General features: G+C 40.4%; 1 protein-coding gene across 2 annotated transcripts in view; it reads right to left on the bottom strand.

Moving 5' to 3' along the window:
• The window catches only part of EMP3 (epithelial membrane protein 3 (MAM blood group)), a 67,540-nt gene that overhangs the window by 4,342 nt on the left and 46,582 nt on the right, over window positions 1-16,616 (bottom strand). For both annotated transcript variants that reach the window (XM_077457428.1, XM_077457427.1), the window contains exon 3: window positions 8,668-8,770. In XM_077457428.1, the coding sequence (XP_077313554.1) occupies window positions 8,668-8,770 (103 nt within the window). The remainder of the gene's footprint in view (window positions 1-8,667; window positions 8,771-16,616) is intronic.

Genomic DNA, 16,616 nt, shown 5'->3' with positions numbered 1-16,616 from the left:
TTCAAAAACAGAATCATTGAGTTGGAAAAAGGATCCCCCCCCTCCTAAAATGACTTGCAAACTCAATCAGGTGCAGCTAATCACCTTCTTATTGGCACGCAAATCCATTTGACTTTCAACTGTGTCATTTTGATTAGCTCAGCAAAACATTTCAGTTACTGGCACTGCAACTGAAGAAAACAATCAACTATGTGTGGCAAGGCACTGTCAAAAGATCTCAGAGATTAAGTTGTGGACAGGCACCACGTCAGGAGAAAAATATTTTTTTTTTAAAGGCTTTATCAATGCCTAGAAGCACAGTGAAGTCTATTATTAAGACGTGAAAGGTATTTGATACAACACAGACCCTAGCTGGATCAGGACTTTGCTCCAAACTGGATGAAAGAGCCAGGAGGAAACTGGTCAGAGAGACTACCAAGAGGCCTACAGCAACTCTGAAGCAGTTGCAAGAATTTATGACAAAGTGTGGCCATTGTGTCCATGTGACAACAATATCACAACTACTCCATGACAGAGCTTTGCCAAAACGCACATTGAAAATTCTGAGGCCACATGGAAAAGGTGTTATGGTCAGATGACACTAAAATTGAATTATTTGGCCTCAACACCAAACGATATCTCTGGTGGAAATCCAATACAGCTCACCATCCAAATAGCACCATTTCTACAGTAAAGCAAAGATGTGGTAATATCCTGTTATGAGGGTGTTTTCTGCAGCATGGACTGGAGCACTTGTCAGGATAGAAGGGAAAATGGGTGGGGCAAAATACAGTCAAATTCTTGAGGAAAATCTTCCCGACCTCTGCCAGAAAGTTATCAATGGAAAGAAGGTTTACATGCTAAAATGACAATGACCCCAAAGCACACAGCAAAAATGACCACACAGTAGTTGAAGCAGAAAAGGGTGAATGGCCTTTCATGGCTGTCAGAGCCCAGATATGAACCCCATTGGAAATCTGTGGAATGACTCAAAGACTGCAGTCCACACACCGTCACCATCACATGTAACTGAATTTAAGAAGTTCTGCAAAGAAGAGTGAGCATATATTGTAAAGTCTAGATGTGCGGGGGATGTGGGGGGAGGTTTGGTTGGGGGAGATCCTCTTTCCAACTCAGTGATTTTGTTTTAGATTTTTTATCTGACATGTTGGTGCTATATTAGTACTCACAAGCTTTGTGAAAAAGGTGCCATGCTAGTATTTGTTTCCTTGACAACCTGGCTTTATCTTCTTATCTAAATGTTATGCTGACAATGTTATTGTAGGGTATAATTTGGGGTCAATATCTGGGGCTGCACAAACTATATGAAAGTTGTGTAAGAAAAAAAATGTTCACTGTTTTTTCCAAATTAGAAGCTAGAAAACAAAATATATGTGCCCAAATCTACAATCAAATTAAAGCCCTTTCTGTCCCAAGAAAAAATTGCATGATGTGTTACTGGGATATTGGGTAAAGGAATAAAATGCTCTGGGACTAAAGGGAGTATGGTATTTACTTATTTTTTTTTTTATGGTTGGACTAGATGGACTTGTGTCTTTTTTCAACCTGACTAACTATGTAACTATATATAGGTAGAAAAAGTCTCTAGTACTTACGTGGTTAACAGCCATATTGAAAAATGGCACTAGATCTAACCCTAAAAACTGTATAATGTGAATAAAGGTCATGCGTAGACAGGCAGTGAAATGCGTTCTACAGTGGATAATTTTTCAGGGAACACTTCAGGGAGTGTTTTGTCCACCTTACTTTTTTAAATCTTTTTTTTTTTAATACCGAACTGCAATTTTACATTGTGAAATCGCACCACAACTGTGAGCCAAGAGTTGTTTTGCATGTGTTTTTTTTGCCCCTATTGATCTCAAAGGGCAAGTTTGAACCCAAGTTAAGAATGCCATGGCTGCGAAGCAAGGCATTGTGGCCATGGCATTTACGGTATACAGTGTTGTCAGGCTGTAATGTTAGAATTTGGGTGGTTAACCAGGGGTTAACCAGGGGGCCTAAAAATCAAGGCACAGCCCCTTGCTGGCCGCCTGTGAAAAAGAGCCATAAGAGCTATAGACCATCAGAAAAAAAGAGAGCTATGGACTAAAAAATATGTTGTATTTTAGAAAAGCTGAAACAGAGTTTGCACAATGGAATAAATTGTCATCAAGATCACATTAGGATTGCAGACAGATCTTAGGAAGCTGTGTTCTTTTTAAAGCTAATTGATCTTGATACCGAGACATTTTAAATGATTCAGTCATAAATTAAAGTGAAATGTTTTTCTGAAGAAAACATAAGTAATGAAAACAAAAGCTAGGTGAGGATGCCAAGAGGCCCTTGGCATAAAACAAATTCTGGGCACTGAATGTTTTATTTTTCTCCTCATTAATCATCTTTCAAGCCTTCTCTAAACAGTACATCTGCTTTGTAGGCCCACATAGAATTCTCTATCTGTGCAATTAAAATAAAAAAAACGCAGTGGAAAATATTTTAAAGTACTTCCCAAACTGTCTGTCAGAGTAAGGCTAGAACCTTTGTCAGGTTTTTATTATTGTCAGGTTCCCCCACTGGGGACATTTCCTATCACATCATGAGATATATCTATAGAGAGAGTGTTTGTATGATATATATATATATATATATATATATATATATATATATATAAAGGGTTTATCATTTTTATCATAGATACAGTATATTTTAAATGATAAACACAGAATATCAACCAAAAATCCAAAATAAACACATGATACAAATGTTATAAATTGAGTCGCAGTTCAGTATTTGACCCCCTACCAACCAACGATATTTCTGGCTCCCATAGGCAGGCTACAGTATGTGCTCATGTGATACACTGATTAGTCCTGTCAATTTAGGAAGTTGCTCCTAATGACAAGCTTGGTGAGAAGGAGACAACTGTTGGAACAATTATTTGTAAATGGAAGACATACAAAAATAAATCAATCGCCCTCGGTCTGGAGCTCCATACAAGATTTCTCCTCATTGGGTAAAGAGATAAGTGAGGGATCAGCCCAGAAGTACACAGGAGGAGCTTTTGAATGACCTCAAGGCAGTTGGGACCACAGTCATAAAACAAACCATCAGTAGCACAAAACACCGTCATGGGTTGCAATCCTGCAGCGCCCAGTCTCCAGAAGAAGACTACGACTGTATGGGTTGAAACGTGTTGGGGTGTTTGAATAGATGGATATTTGTAATGTAATGTCAAGAATCTGTTCCATTGTATGATATTGATAATTTTGTATTGGGTGATTCACAGGGCCACCCATGTAAATTGCCACCATCCCTTGGTAATACATAGAATAAACCTCAAAAATTGGGATTTTGTAGGCAATTAAAAAAATGAAATTCCATATATATATATATATATATATATATATATATATAAAATTAATATTTATTGTAGAATAATATTATCAATATTGCACAACTGGCTGTTAACCATGGAGTGGTAGTCCCTATCTGCTTGCTGTTCCCTTCGTCATTGATTGTGCTGAGGAATACAGCAGAAGGGCTTACCCAACGCGTTTCAAAATACACTGTTATAGATGACTCTTCTTTAGGGAATAATACCACTTCTGAAAAAACTGCTTAAATTAGTGAGCCCTTTGTACATAATTATATGAAAAAATACATGTAAATCAAGGGTCTTCAAACTACGGCCCTCCAGTTGTTTTCGGAACTACAATTCCCATCATGCCTAGTCATGTCGGTGAATGTCAGAGTCTTACAATGCCTCGTGGGATGTGTAGTTCCACAACAGCTGGAGGGCCATAGTTTGAAGATTCCTTATGTAAATCATCATCCACATGCACTTACAATGTAAAAATATGTTTAGCAGAAGCACTCCTCCAAGAGTGTAAGTGCATGTGGCTGATGATTTACATGTACGGTAGTTTTTCATATAATTATGTATCAATGACTCACTAATTTAAGCAGTTTTTTCAGAAGTGGTATTATTCCCTGAAGAAGATTCATTAATAACGGTATATTTGAAATGCGTTGGATACCCCCTCTGCTGTATTCCTTGGAGGAGATGAGGCTATGATCTGCATATTTATGAGAATCTGGCCAATCCCCCAGACAGGAGGCCTGGCAGAGTGGCTGGGTCAGCCCATGAATCTTATGAAGCTTGGCCAGCTGTTGTGGAGTAGTAGTCTGGTGGAAGATGGAGTTTTGAGGCTGTGATGTGTACCCTGGGAGGGGACCCTGGGGCTGCGGGGACTCTGCCTCCAGGCTGGAGCTCAGAAAGGAGAAAAGCTGGGCAGAGGGATCTTAACTACCCTTTAGTCTCTTTGAGGAGACACCCTGGCTAGCATGGGAGGAGCTGGATATCAAGGAGCTTGAACAGCAATCTTTTCAAAAGCAGCAGGATTCCAGGGACAGTGTGAGTACCTCTACACCCCCAAGGCCTAAAAGAGAGAAAGCTGTTAGATGCAATATCCAGCAAGCTTTCCAAGGACAGTATCAGCAGCTAAACCCAATCCCTTGTCCTGGGACAATTTACAAGACAGCTAGGTGGGCTGGTATTTTCAAGAGACAACATGGAGCTCCTGCAAGTTTGGGACTTTGCTAAAATTCCACATGCTCCTACAAGGGGAATTGTTTTTGCTAATCCCAGAAAGGCTGTTGTTGTTCCAGAGAGTATACAGTCGAGGATTTGCCATTTTGCAGTGCACATAGTGAAGGAAGTTGTCCTCAAGTTGTTCTTTTAAGTCAGGTTGAACATCCCATAATCCTCATTCCCCATCCAAGTTGTTTCCCCCAATAAAAAATCGAAAACAAGCCCATGGACTGTTATAGGTCTCAGAATAAAAGTTGGAAAATGCCTTTTGCCTCGCTGTGCAAGAATAGGGGGACCCAAAAATCCAGCTGCCCTCTAGGGCAATATTCCTAAGCTCCAGTCCTCAACTATCCCCAACAGGTAATAGTTTGTTAGAGTGGGGGGCCTAATGGAGAGGGAAATCCATATTTCACACACTCCACACCTAGGGGGCACCAGTCCGATATATTTTAGAATGAAAAAAGTATTGTAAAAAATTGTAAAAAAAATATTATTAATATTCATATTAATATACTTTGATTACTAAATGTTAATTTGGCTTTAAATTAATATAACAATGTTGTTTATGTTCAATCCAATGTATACATGTTGTAAAACGTTTGCGATTTTATGTGAAATACAAAACCTTGTGTATGTTTAATATGTTTTTAAAAAAATGAATAAAAATGTATTGTTCTAAAAAAAAACAACAACAACAAACGCCTGCCCGACCATCCAACACACAAAAAAGGGGACTGGATGGTCAGGTGGGGCTTTTTGTGTGTGTTGGATAGTCAGGCTAGTGTTTGTTGTTTTTTCCCTCTTGCTTGGGGACAGTTTGTTTGTGTGTGTGTGTGTGTGTGTGTGTATATATGTTCAATTGCATGTTAACTGCTTCATCCCCGGAAGATTTTAACCTCTTCCTGACCAGAGCACTTTTTGCGATTCGGCACTGCGTCGCTTTAACTGACCACTGTGCGGTCGTGCGACATTACACCAAAACAAAATTGACGTCCTTTTGTTCCCACAAATAGAGCTTTCTTTTGGTGGTATTTGATCACCTCGGCGGTTTTTATTTTTTGCGCTATAAACAAAAAATGAGCGACAATTTTGAAAAAAAAGCAATATTTTTTATTTTTTGCTATAATAAATATACCTCACAAATATATATACATTTTTTTATTTTTCCTCAGTTTAGGCCGATATGTATTCTTCTACATATTTTTGGTAAAAAAATCGCAATAAGCCTTGTATTAATTGGTTTGCGCAAAAGTTATAGCATCTACAAAATAGGGAATAGATTTATGGCATTTTTGTTATAAATTTTTTTTTATAAGTAATGGCAGTGATCTGCGATTTTTATAATGACTACGACATTATGGAGGAAACATCGGACACTTTTGACACATTTTGGGACCATTGTCATTTATACAGAGATCAGTACTATAAAAATGCACTGATTACTGTGTAAATGACACTGGCAGGGAAGGAGTTAAACACTAGGGGACGATCAAGGGGTTAAGTGTGTCCTAAGGAGTGATTCTAACTGTGGGGGGATGGGCTTTTACTGACATGACAGCGATCACTGCTCCCGATGACAGGGAGCACTAGATCTCTGTCATGTCACTAAGCAGAATGGGAAAATGCCTTGTTTACATAGGCATCATGCAATTCTGTGGCTCCCTGACACGATCGTGGGACATCGGCTGACATAGAGTCTGCGGGACCCGTGGGCACGGTCACGCTGTACGTGGCAGGCGCCCGCTAGCCCTGCTGATTAAATGGGACGTGCGGGTATGCCCATTTGCCCACTGCTGCCATTGTGCCAATGTATATCGGGGTGCAGCAGCCGGCAAGTGGTTAATATGAAATGATTAATTATGACTTTTTTGTACATATACAAGATGTTTTGTGATTCATCTATGGAGGATTAAGTCGTGAAGAAGCGGTAATGATCGCAAAACATGTTGGCAGATCCCGTCATGTGATACCATATTTGATATATGTGTTATATGGAACACTATATACATATAATAAATAAACTTTTTTATCTTTATAATAATGATTGGTGTGTGTGTGTGTATATATATATATATATATATATATATATATATATATATATATATATATATATATATATATATATATAAATTTAAAAGCCCATTTTCTACAATACTTTTTTCGTTCTAGCCCCAACAGGTCATGTTTTCAGGATTTTCCTCAGATGAAATGGCTGTGGTAATTACTCAGGCAGAGAAACTGATCAAATCACCTGTGCAAAATAATGGAAAGCCTGAAAACATGACCTTTTGGGGATACTTAAAGATTAGAGTTGAGAAACACTACTCTAGGGTGTAGCACTACATAGTTTATTTTTTACACAACTCTTCACACCTTCCAGCATCTACTTCCTCTGCAGGCCTCGCCAGTCAGTCACGAGACATCTCATACCTGCAACAGAGGTTGGTGCTGAAAAACCTCACTCTGCCAGACACTGCAATTGCAGGTCTAAATGGGCAACAGATAGTTAGACAGGGTCTAGCACAGTCTTTTTCAACCAGGGTGCCCAGGCACATGCCTTCAGGGGTGCATTGGCAAAATGCCTAAAAATTGATCAGAAATTTTACACAAGCCAGCAGGTGGATGAAGCCTTTTAATCACACAAAGCCACAGGTTTTCATTAGGCACCATTTCAACTTTTTAGACACTGGCATCCTAACAACCAATGATGTCATCAGCTAATAAGGAGGATGTCAGTATCCCTGTTTAACCATCCTGTGCCCCTTTCTCTCCGCACTGGGGGGTCACATTAGTTGACTAATGGAGAGAATTGAGAGAGAAGAGAAACATAGGAATACTAGTCAGTACCAGTGTGCAAAAGTGTATTTACTATGAAAGAAAAAATCACCGCTAACATTATCTATGGGTGGATGTTGCTGCATTATGTAAAACTATTATGCTGCGTACACACGTGCGGAATGTCCGACAGAAAAAGTCAGACGGGAGCTTTTAGTCGGATATTCCAATTGTGTGTATGCCTCATCTGACTTTTTACGTTGAAAATTCTGACAGACCTAGAAATAGAACATGTTCTAAATATTTCCGATGGAACCAATTCCTATCGGGAAAACCACTTGTCTGTATGCTGTTCCAACGGACCAAAAATGACGCATGCTCTGAAGCAAGTACGAGACGGAAGCTATTGGCTACTGGCTATTGAACTTCCGTTTTCTAGTCCCGTCATACGTGTTGTACATCACCGTGTTCTTTACGGTCGGACTTTGGTGTGATCGTGTGCACGCAAGACAGCTTGAGCATAATTCTGTCGGAAAAAAAACCTTCAGAGTTTATTGCGACGAGACAACCGGTCATGTGTACAGGGCATTAGAATAGTTTTTTTTTACATTTTAGAATGGGGTGCCTCAAGACTGTCTATAATTTTAAAGGGTGCCTTAACTGAAAAAAGGTTGAGAAACACTGGTCTAGCATATATCACTCTGGTATCTGCTCAGATAGTTGTCTGAATGGTGAAGTATCTTCACTCAGGGTCACCAACTTGACAAATCCTCTTGGTACTGGGGTGGGGGAAAATGCCACCCTATCTCTTCCATCCCATGGTGTTAGAAAATATTTAGAGAATCACATATAGAATCTAGTTTTGACATTGTTTTCATGTTTTAGATAATGTAATTTACCAGAAAAACAAAATGCCATACGATAAGCTAAACTTGTTCCTGGCATGGTACAATATTAGTGTTGTTGGTCCATGTGGTTTCTTCTGATAGGTAGTTAGAACTGCCTTGGTAGATTCCAAGGTATCCTCACTTATTGGACCTGAGATTGTCTCCCCCTGAGCTGCTGGGGATGTATTGAAATATGTCACTGTGGTCAAAAGGGGACCAGTCACTTTACTGACATTGGTCAATGGTAATGTTATTATATCAATTTTACTGGTGGCAAACATATTGGCACTAAAATAATACCTGCGTTCTGATCGGTTAATTCGAGCAACATGCACTTTCTTAAGGAACTTTTTATGAATAAGACCCATGTGTTTTCTATGACCACAAATCAAACAAAACATTGATTACCTTTACATATATGTTATTTTAACTTACCATTGGTTGACACAGAAGAGCACATCCAACTTTCTGAGCTGTTGTTATAAATACAGTCATGCCAGAGGTTCAGTGTTTCATCTTCTGAAAGTACCCACCATGACTAGATTGGTCGCAAGGGAAAAAAGAACAAAGATTGTGATAGGCAATTATGATAAGTGTTTACTATCTCTTGTTACATTTAACCACTTTCAGACCGGACCAATTTGCTGGTCAAAGACCAGACCACTTTTTGCGATTCGGCACTGCGTCCCTTTAACTGACAATTGTGCGGTCGTGCGACGTGGCTCCCAAACAAAATTGACGTCCTTTTTTTCCCACAAATAGAGCTTTCTTTTGGTGGTATTTGATCACCCCTGCGGTTTTTATTTTTTGCGCTATAAACAAAAATAGAGCGACAATTTTGAAAAAAACGCATTATTTTTTACTTTTTGTTATAATAAATATCCCCAAAAATATATAAAAAAACATTTTTTTCCCTCAATTTAGGCCGATACGTATTCTTCTACATATTTTTGGTAAAAAAAATCGCAATAAGCGATTATTGATTGGTTTGCGCAAAAGTTATAGCGTTTACAAAATAGGGATAGTTTTATAGCATTTTTATTAATAATTTTTTATTATTTTTTTTTTTACTAGTAATGGCGGCGATCTGCGATTTTTATTGTGACTGCGACATTGTCGGGGACCCATCGGACATTTTTGACACATTTTTGGGACCATTGTCATTTATACAGTAATCACTGCTATATAAATGCAGTGATTCCTGTGTAAATGACACTGGCAGTGAAAGGGTTAACCAGTGGGTGGCAGTGTAGGGGTTAAGTGTTCCTAGGGGTGTGTTACTAACTGTGGGGGGGTTGGGCTTTCATTTAGTGTACACTGATCTCTGCTCCAATCACATGGAGCAGAGATCAGCGTCACTAGTTGCTAGGCAGAATGGAAAAATGTTGTTTATACAGCATTTCCTCCATTCGGCCGCTCCGTGAGACGATCGCGGGGATGCCCGCGGCGATCGAGTCCGCGGGTCCCGCGACCGGACTCACGGGGGTCCCGACCAGCGCGGGAGCGTGCCGCCGGCGGCGCACTCCCGATGGCAGGGCGGCATCGAATATTGGACGTACATGTACGCCAATATGCCTGCCCGTGCCATTCTGTCGACGTACATCGTCGTGCGCTGGTCGGGAAGTGGTCAAAATACCAAATCTAAATACCTATATAATATACACATTATAAACCCACCTAAAACACTTATAACCAGAGAAAAGAATAACTCATGTCTTTCCTTCCCTACATACATGAGGATGAGGATGTCCACCAATGTGCACCAAATTGCATCAATGGAATGGATAGAAAATTACTATTTTTATATTTATCAAGTACGCTCGCTCACAATATACTGTATATATACAGTATCTCATAGCAGAATACAAATTGGCCTAAATTGATGAGGAAATTTTGATTTTGTTATATATTTTTTATTGGATATGTTTTCATAGCAGAAAGTAAAAAACATTGTTTTTTTTGTTTTTTTTCAAACTTGTTGCTCTTTTTTTGTTTATAGCACAAAAAATAAAAACCGCAGTGGTGATCAAATACCACCAAAAGACATCAAATTTGTTTGTTAAAATAACGCAGTGCAGCATCCCAAAAAATGGCCTGGTTATTAAGGGGGTGAATCCTTCAGGGGATGAAGTGATTAAAGGCAAGATCTTTTTTTTTTTTTTTTTGCTGTCTGTACCCCCATTAGGGAGATTCACCCTTTCTATTTGTCTGTTTTAACGTTATCATAGAAAGTGAAAGTAAAAGAAAAAACTAAAATTTTGGGTTGACACCAGAACAGTAATAGAGGGGAAATCTTCCAATAGGGACACTAGTTCTGGGGACCTTGCTGCTACCCACAGTTTCCCTTACTTTGGAGAAATTTTCTCTCATTTTCTGTTTTGGCTATGGGAAGTGAAGGAAAATATCCTCAATGGGATACAGAAGGCAAAAAAATAAATCACTAAAACAAAAAAAAAATAGAAAAGATTGACAGGGGTTATACCCTGCCCTACTCTACCCTTTAGTTCTACTTTAAGGCTTTTATTTTTCACAATTTCCATGACAAATGACTTGTATTAACCACTTGAGGACCGCCGTATTGCCATTGTACGTCAGCACAATGGCACAGGCAGGCATAATCACGTACATCTACGTGATTGCCTTCCAGCGGGTGGGGGGTCCGATCGGACCCCCTCCCGCTGGTTACGGCGGTCCGATTCGGTCCAGGAGCGCTCCGTGATGAGGGGATGGCCGTTGGTTTTCGGCCACCCCCTCTGGATCGCTCCTGGCCAATGAGAAGCTTCCTCCCCTGTGTATTGTTTACACAGGAAGGAGGAAGTGATGTCATTCTCCTCGGGGCGGTCTTTTTGACCGGACTACGAGGAGAACAGTAAAAGTAAGTGTGCACCAACACTACACTGACATGTAGGTACACACAGGCACACAAACCCCCCCCGATCCCCCCCCCGATCGCCCCCCGATCCCCCCCCCGCCCCCCCTCCCCCCCCAGTCACAGTGTCACTGATTGCATTGATAATTTCTTTACTGATCAATGCATTCAGTGTCAGTTGTGACAGTAAAAACTGTCAGGACAGTTAGTGTTAGGTCCAGGGTAGCCCCCTATCACCCCCCAATAAAGATTTAACCCCCTGATTGCCCCTAGAGTTAACCCTTTCACCCCCTTTTGCCAGTGTCACTAAGCGATCATTTTTCTGATCGCTGCATGTGTCGCTAGTGTCGCTAGGTAGCTAGTTATTTTTTTAGGTTCACCGCCAGGTTTTTATAGCGCTAGGTACCCCGATATACTACCCAATAATGTTTATAACCCCCTGATTGCCGCTAGTTAACCCTTTCACCCCCTTTTGCCAGTGTCACTAAGCGATCGTTTTTCTGATCGCTGCATTAGTGTCGCTACAGTCGCTAGGTAGCTAGTTATTTTTTTAGGTTCACCGCCAGGTTTTTATAGCGCTAGGTACCCCGATATACTACCCAATAATGTTTTTAACCCCCTGATTGCCGCTAGTTAACCCTTTCACCCCCTTTTGCCAGTGTCACTAAGCGATCGTTTTTCTGATCGCTGCATTAGTGTCGCTACAGTCGCTAGGTAGCTAGTTATTTTTTTAGGTTCACCGCCAGGTTTTTATAGCGCTAGGTACCCCGATATACTACCCAATAATGTTTTTAACCCCCTGATTGCCGCTAGTTAACCCTTTCACCCCCTTTTGCCAGTGTCACTAAGCGATCGTTTTTCTGATCGCTGCATTAGTGTCGCTACAGTCGCTAGGTAGCTAGTTATTTTTTTAGGTTCACCGCCAGGTTTTTATAGCGCTAGGTACCCCGATATACTACCCAATAATGGTTTTAACCCCCTGATTTCCGCTAGTTAACCCTTTCACCCCCTTTTGCCAGTGTCACTAAGCGATAATTTTTCTGAACGCTGCATCAGTGTCGCTAGTGTCGCTAGGTAGCTAGTTATTTTTTTAGGTTCACCGCCAGGTTTTTATAGCGCTAGGTACCCCGATATACTACCCAATAATGGTTTTAACCCCCTGATTGCCGCTAGTTAACCCTTTCACCCCCTTTTGCCAGTGTCACTAAGCGATCGTTTTTCTGATCGCTGCATTAGTGTCGCTACAGTCGCTAGGTAGCTAGTTATTTTTTTAGGTTCACCGCCAGGTTTTTATAGCGCTAGGTACCCCGATATACTACCCAATAATGGTTTTAACCCCCTGATTTCCGCTAGTTAACCCTTTCACCCCCTTTTGCCAGTGTCACTAAGCGATCGTTTTTCTGATCGCTGCATTAGTGTCGCTACAGTCGCTAGGTAGCTAGTTATTTTTTTAGGTTCACCGCCAGGTTTTTATAGCGCTAGGTACCCCGATATACTACCCAATAATGGTTTTAACCCCCTGATTTCCGCTAGTTAACCCTTTCACCCCCTTTTGCCAGTGTCACTAAGCGATAATTTTTCTGAACGCTGCATCAGTGTCGCTAGTGTCGCTAGGTAGCTAGTTATTTTTTTAGGTTCACCGCCAGGTTTTTATAGCGCTAGGTACCCCGATATACTACCCAATAATGGTTTTAACCCCCTGATTGCTGCTAGTTAACCCTTTCACCCCCTTTCACCAGCGATCACAGTATAAGTGTCACTGGTGACGCTGGTTAGCCAGTTAGTTATTTAGGTTCCCCGTCAGGTTTTTATATAGCGCCAGGGACCCCCATATACTACCTAATAAAAATTTGAACCCCCTGATTGCCCCTAGTTAACCCTTTCACCACTGATCACCGTATAAGTGTTACGGGTGACTCTGGTTAGTTTGTTTTTTATAGCATTTTATATTCAAATCCGGAAGGCAGTGCTTGGTTTTCGGGGTCCCGTACGTGGCTAGGCTCCCAAAAAGTCCCCCACATGTGGTATCCCCGTACTCGGGAGAAGCAGCAGAATTTATTTTGGGGTGTAATTTGACTTCTGCACATAGCATGTGTGAGCAATATATCATTTAGTGACAACTTTGTGCAAAAAAAAAAAAAGTTTGTAATATTCCCGCAACTTTTGGCAAAATATAAAATATTCCATGGACTCAACATGCCTCTCAGTAAATAGCTTGGGGTGTCTACTTTCCAAAATGGGGTCATTTGGGGGGGGTTTTGTGCTATTTTGGCATTTTATGGCCTTCGAAACTGTGATAGGTAGTGAGGAGTTAAATCAAAAATTTGCACCCTTAGAAATCCTGAAGGTGGTGATTGGTTTTCGGGGTGCCGTGCGCGATTAGACTCCCAAAAAGTCCCACACATGTGGTATCCCCGTACTCGGGAGAAGCAGCAGAATGTATTTTGGGGTGTCATTTCACATATGCCCATAGCATGTGTGAGCAATATATCATTTAGTGACAACTTGGTGCAAAAAAAAAAAAGTTTGTAATATTCCCGCAACTTGTGGCAAAATATAAAATATTCCATGGACTCAACATGCCTCTCAGTAAATAGCTTGGGGTGTCTACTTTCCAAAATGGGGTCATTTTGGGGGGTTTTGTGCTATTTTGGCATTTTATGGCCTTCGAAACTGTGATAGGTAGTGAGGAGTTAAATCAAAAATTTGCACCCTTAGAAATCCTGAAGGTGGTGATTGGTTTTCGGGGTGCCGTGCGCGACTAGACTCCCAAAAAGTCCCACACACGTGGTATCGCCATACTCGGGAGAAGTAGCGGAATATATTTTGGGGTGCAATTCCACATATAACCATGGCATGTGTGAGCAATATATCATTTAGTGACAACTTTTTGTAAAAAAAAATTTTTTTTTTTTTTGTCATTATTCAATCCCTTAGGACAAAAAAAATAAATATTCAATGGGCTCAACATACCCATCAGCAATTTCCTTGGGGTGTCTACTTTCCAAAATGGGGTCATTTGGGGGGGATTTGTACTGCCCTGCCATTTTAGCACCTCAAGAAATGAGATCGGCAGTCATAAATTAAAAGCTGTGTAAATTCCAGAAAATGTACTCTAGTTTGTAGACGCTATAACTTTTGCGCAAACCAAAAAATATACGCTTATTGACATTTTTTTTACTAAAGACATGTGGCTAAATAAATTTTGCCCTCAATGTATGACTAAAATTTAGTTTATTCGATTTTTCTTATAACAAAAAGAAGAAAATATCTTTTTTTTTCAAAATTTTCGCTCTTTTTCCATTTATATCGCAAAAAAAAAAAATCGCAGAGGCAATCAAATACCATCAAAAGAAAGCTCTATTTGTGGGAAGAAAAGGACGCAAATTTCGTTTGGGTGCAATATTGCATGACCGCGCAATTACCAGTTAAAGCAGCGCAGTGCGAAATTGCAAAAAGACCTCTGGTCCTTAAGGTGTTTATTGGTCCGGAGCTGAAGTGGTTAATAAGTTAAAGGAGAAGTATAGCCAAAGCTATTTTGGCTGTACTTCTTCTGTGTGTCAAAGCAGTGCAGCTCATTGTGCACTCCTGTGTCCCGTTTTCAGCACACTGTCGGCTGACATCAGTCAGCTGGTCTTGGCTGTGGAAAGGTCCCAGCTTCACAGTCGGGATCCCCCCAGATCCCTTGACCAGCAGTTGGCGCAGCCTCCCAGTGATCTGCTGAGAGTCTGAGCCAGCCGGGAAGAACTGAGCGATCAGCGGTGTTTGATCTCTCAGTTCTCACTACAGAGCCAGAGGAGACCGACCTAGGTGAGTATAAATGTTATTTTTTATTTTTTTTGTTAAATCCACACTTCTCTTTTAAGTATAGATGCTAATTTGTTGCATCATCGTATTGCTTGTTATATATGTCTTATACATTGGTAAGCTTTCCTGCTGAATATGTCAGTTCTGTCTCCCAGCCAAGGGGTCTCAGCCCTTTTGTTATAGCAAATGGAGTCTTAGTTGTTTTGCCATAATATAAAAACATTTATGAAGGATCCAATAAAAAACAAAATGTCTCTTAATGGCCATAGAAGATGGGTGTAGGTTAGAGCTTTGGGGGGTCTATCTACCACAGTCCCCAAGCAGAAGTTCCTATCAGATATGATGTGTTACTAGGCTACTATACAGCTTTGTCTCCATAGGGATAGGCTCAGTCATTGAGATGATCATGGGAATAATGTTATAATCAACCAGCAGACAGAGCCTTAACTCTGGCTGACATTAATGCAAATTTCATTGAAGGTGACATTCTATATATACAGTATTATATTTGCATTGGCTACATCATTATTTAACTAGCATTTCTTCAATTCTATCAAGATGTAGCCGAACATTAAATGTCAGATTAACTATTTTAAAGATTCCTGCAAGAAATGAATATTTAGTGCAGTATCCCTTACTAATGTAGGTTAGAACCTCTGTCAGGCTTTTATTGCTTTAGAATATAAGGAGAATTTCCCACACAACACTATAATTCAGGCAAAGGTTCTAAGTCTCCTCCACTCTGTATATGGTTACCGGGTTCAAAATTTAAATAAAGTTTGTGTCAAAGCCATACTCTGCAGGACTTGGCCGATATTATAGGTGAAGCCTGTGGTTCATCACCCATGAGATAAAGCTTATTGGTACAACACACAATAGATCCACACTGATCACAGGTGAGCTGGCTCCACCGGAATGATCTCCTCATTGCAGGGTGTTTTGCCAATCACAGCTGAAGCAATCATGAAAGGGAAGTCTGGATGGCGGCACACCAAATTGGGATCCAAATGCCTTTATTTGTATAAAACCATGAAGAACATGTAGAGCACTACATAGACAAGCAAGGGGGGAATGGCTTATGCATTTCACACACAAATTGTGCTTTATCAAAGTCCCAAAAAGCAGAATTTGTTATACATGTAGAACTTGCTTATACATGTAGTGCTTTTCATGTTCTTCATGATTTTATGCAAATAAAAGCATTTGGATCCCAAATTGGTTTGTAGTCATCTGGACTTTCCTTTCATTAGGATAAGACTTATCTAAACTACCCTGTTTCCCCTAAAATAAGACCTAGCCTGTTTGTCGGTGTTGGCTGCAATATAAGCCCTACCACCCAAATAAGCCCTACCCTGTTTCCTCAAAAATAAGCCCTACCCTGAAAAGAAGACCTACAAGGACTTTAACTAGGGCTTATTTGGGGGGTAGGGCTTTTATTGCAGCTATCACCGACAATCACACTAGGTCTTATTTTAGGGGAAACAGGGTATGTGACAATGCTTTTACAATAAATGAGTACAAAGAATACAACATAAAGCCGGCCCTATGTGGATCGAGTTTCTGTCAGTTCAGCAGGGACTGTATGAATTTCGATTCATGTATGAGTAAGCTGATTGTATCTAAGTTGATCGATCGACTTGGGTACTACCAGCAGATTTTTCATTATCCCCTTAGTGCCGACTGTATGCAAATATGCGGCCTCGGCTTG

The sequence above is a fragment of the Lithobates pipiens genome, unplaced genomic scaffold (genome assembly GCF_037356315.1).
Source record: "Lithobates pipiens isolate NorthernLeopardFrog02 unplaced genomic scaffold, aLitPip1_a1.2 Scaffold_27, whole genome shotgun sequence".
Classification (NCBI taxonomy): domain Eukaryota; kingdom Metazoa; phylum Chordata; class Amphibia; order Anura; family Ranidae; genus Lithobates; species Lithobates pipiens.
This window is presented reverse-complemented; position numbering and strand designations above follow the sequence as displayed.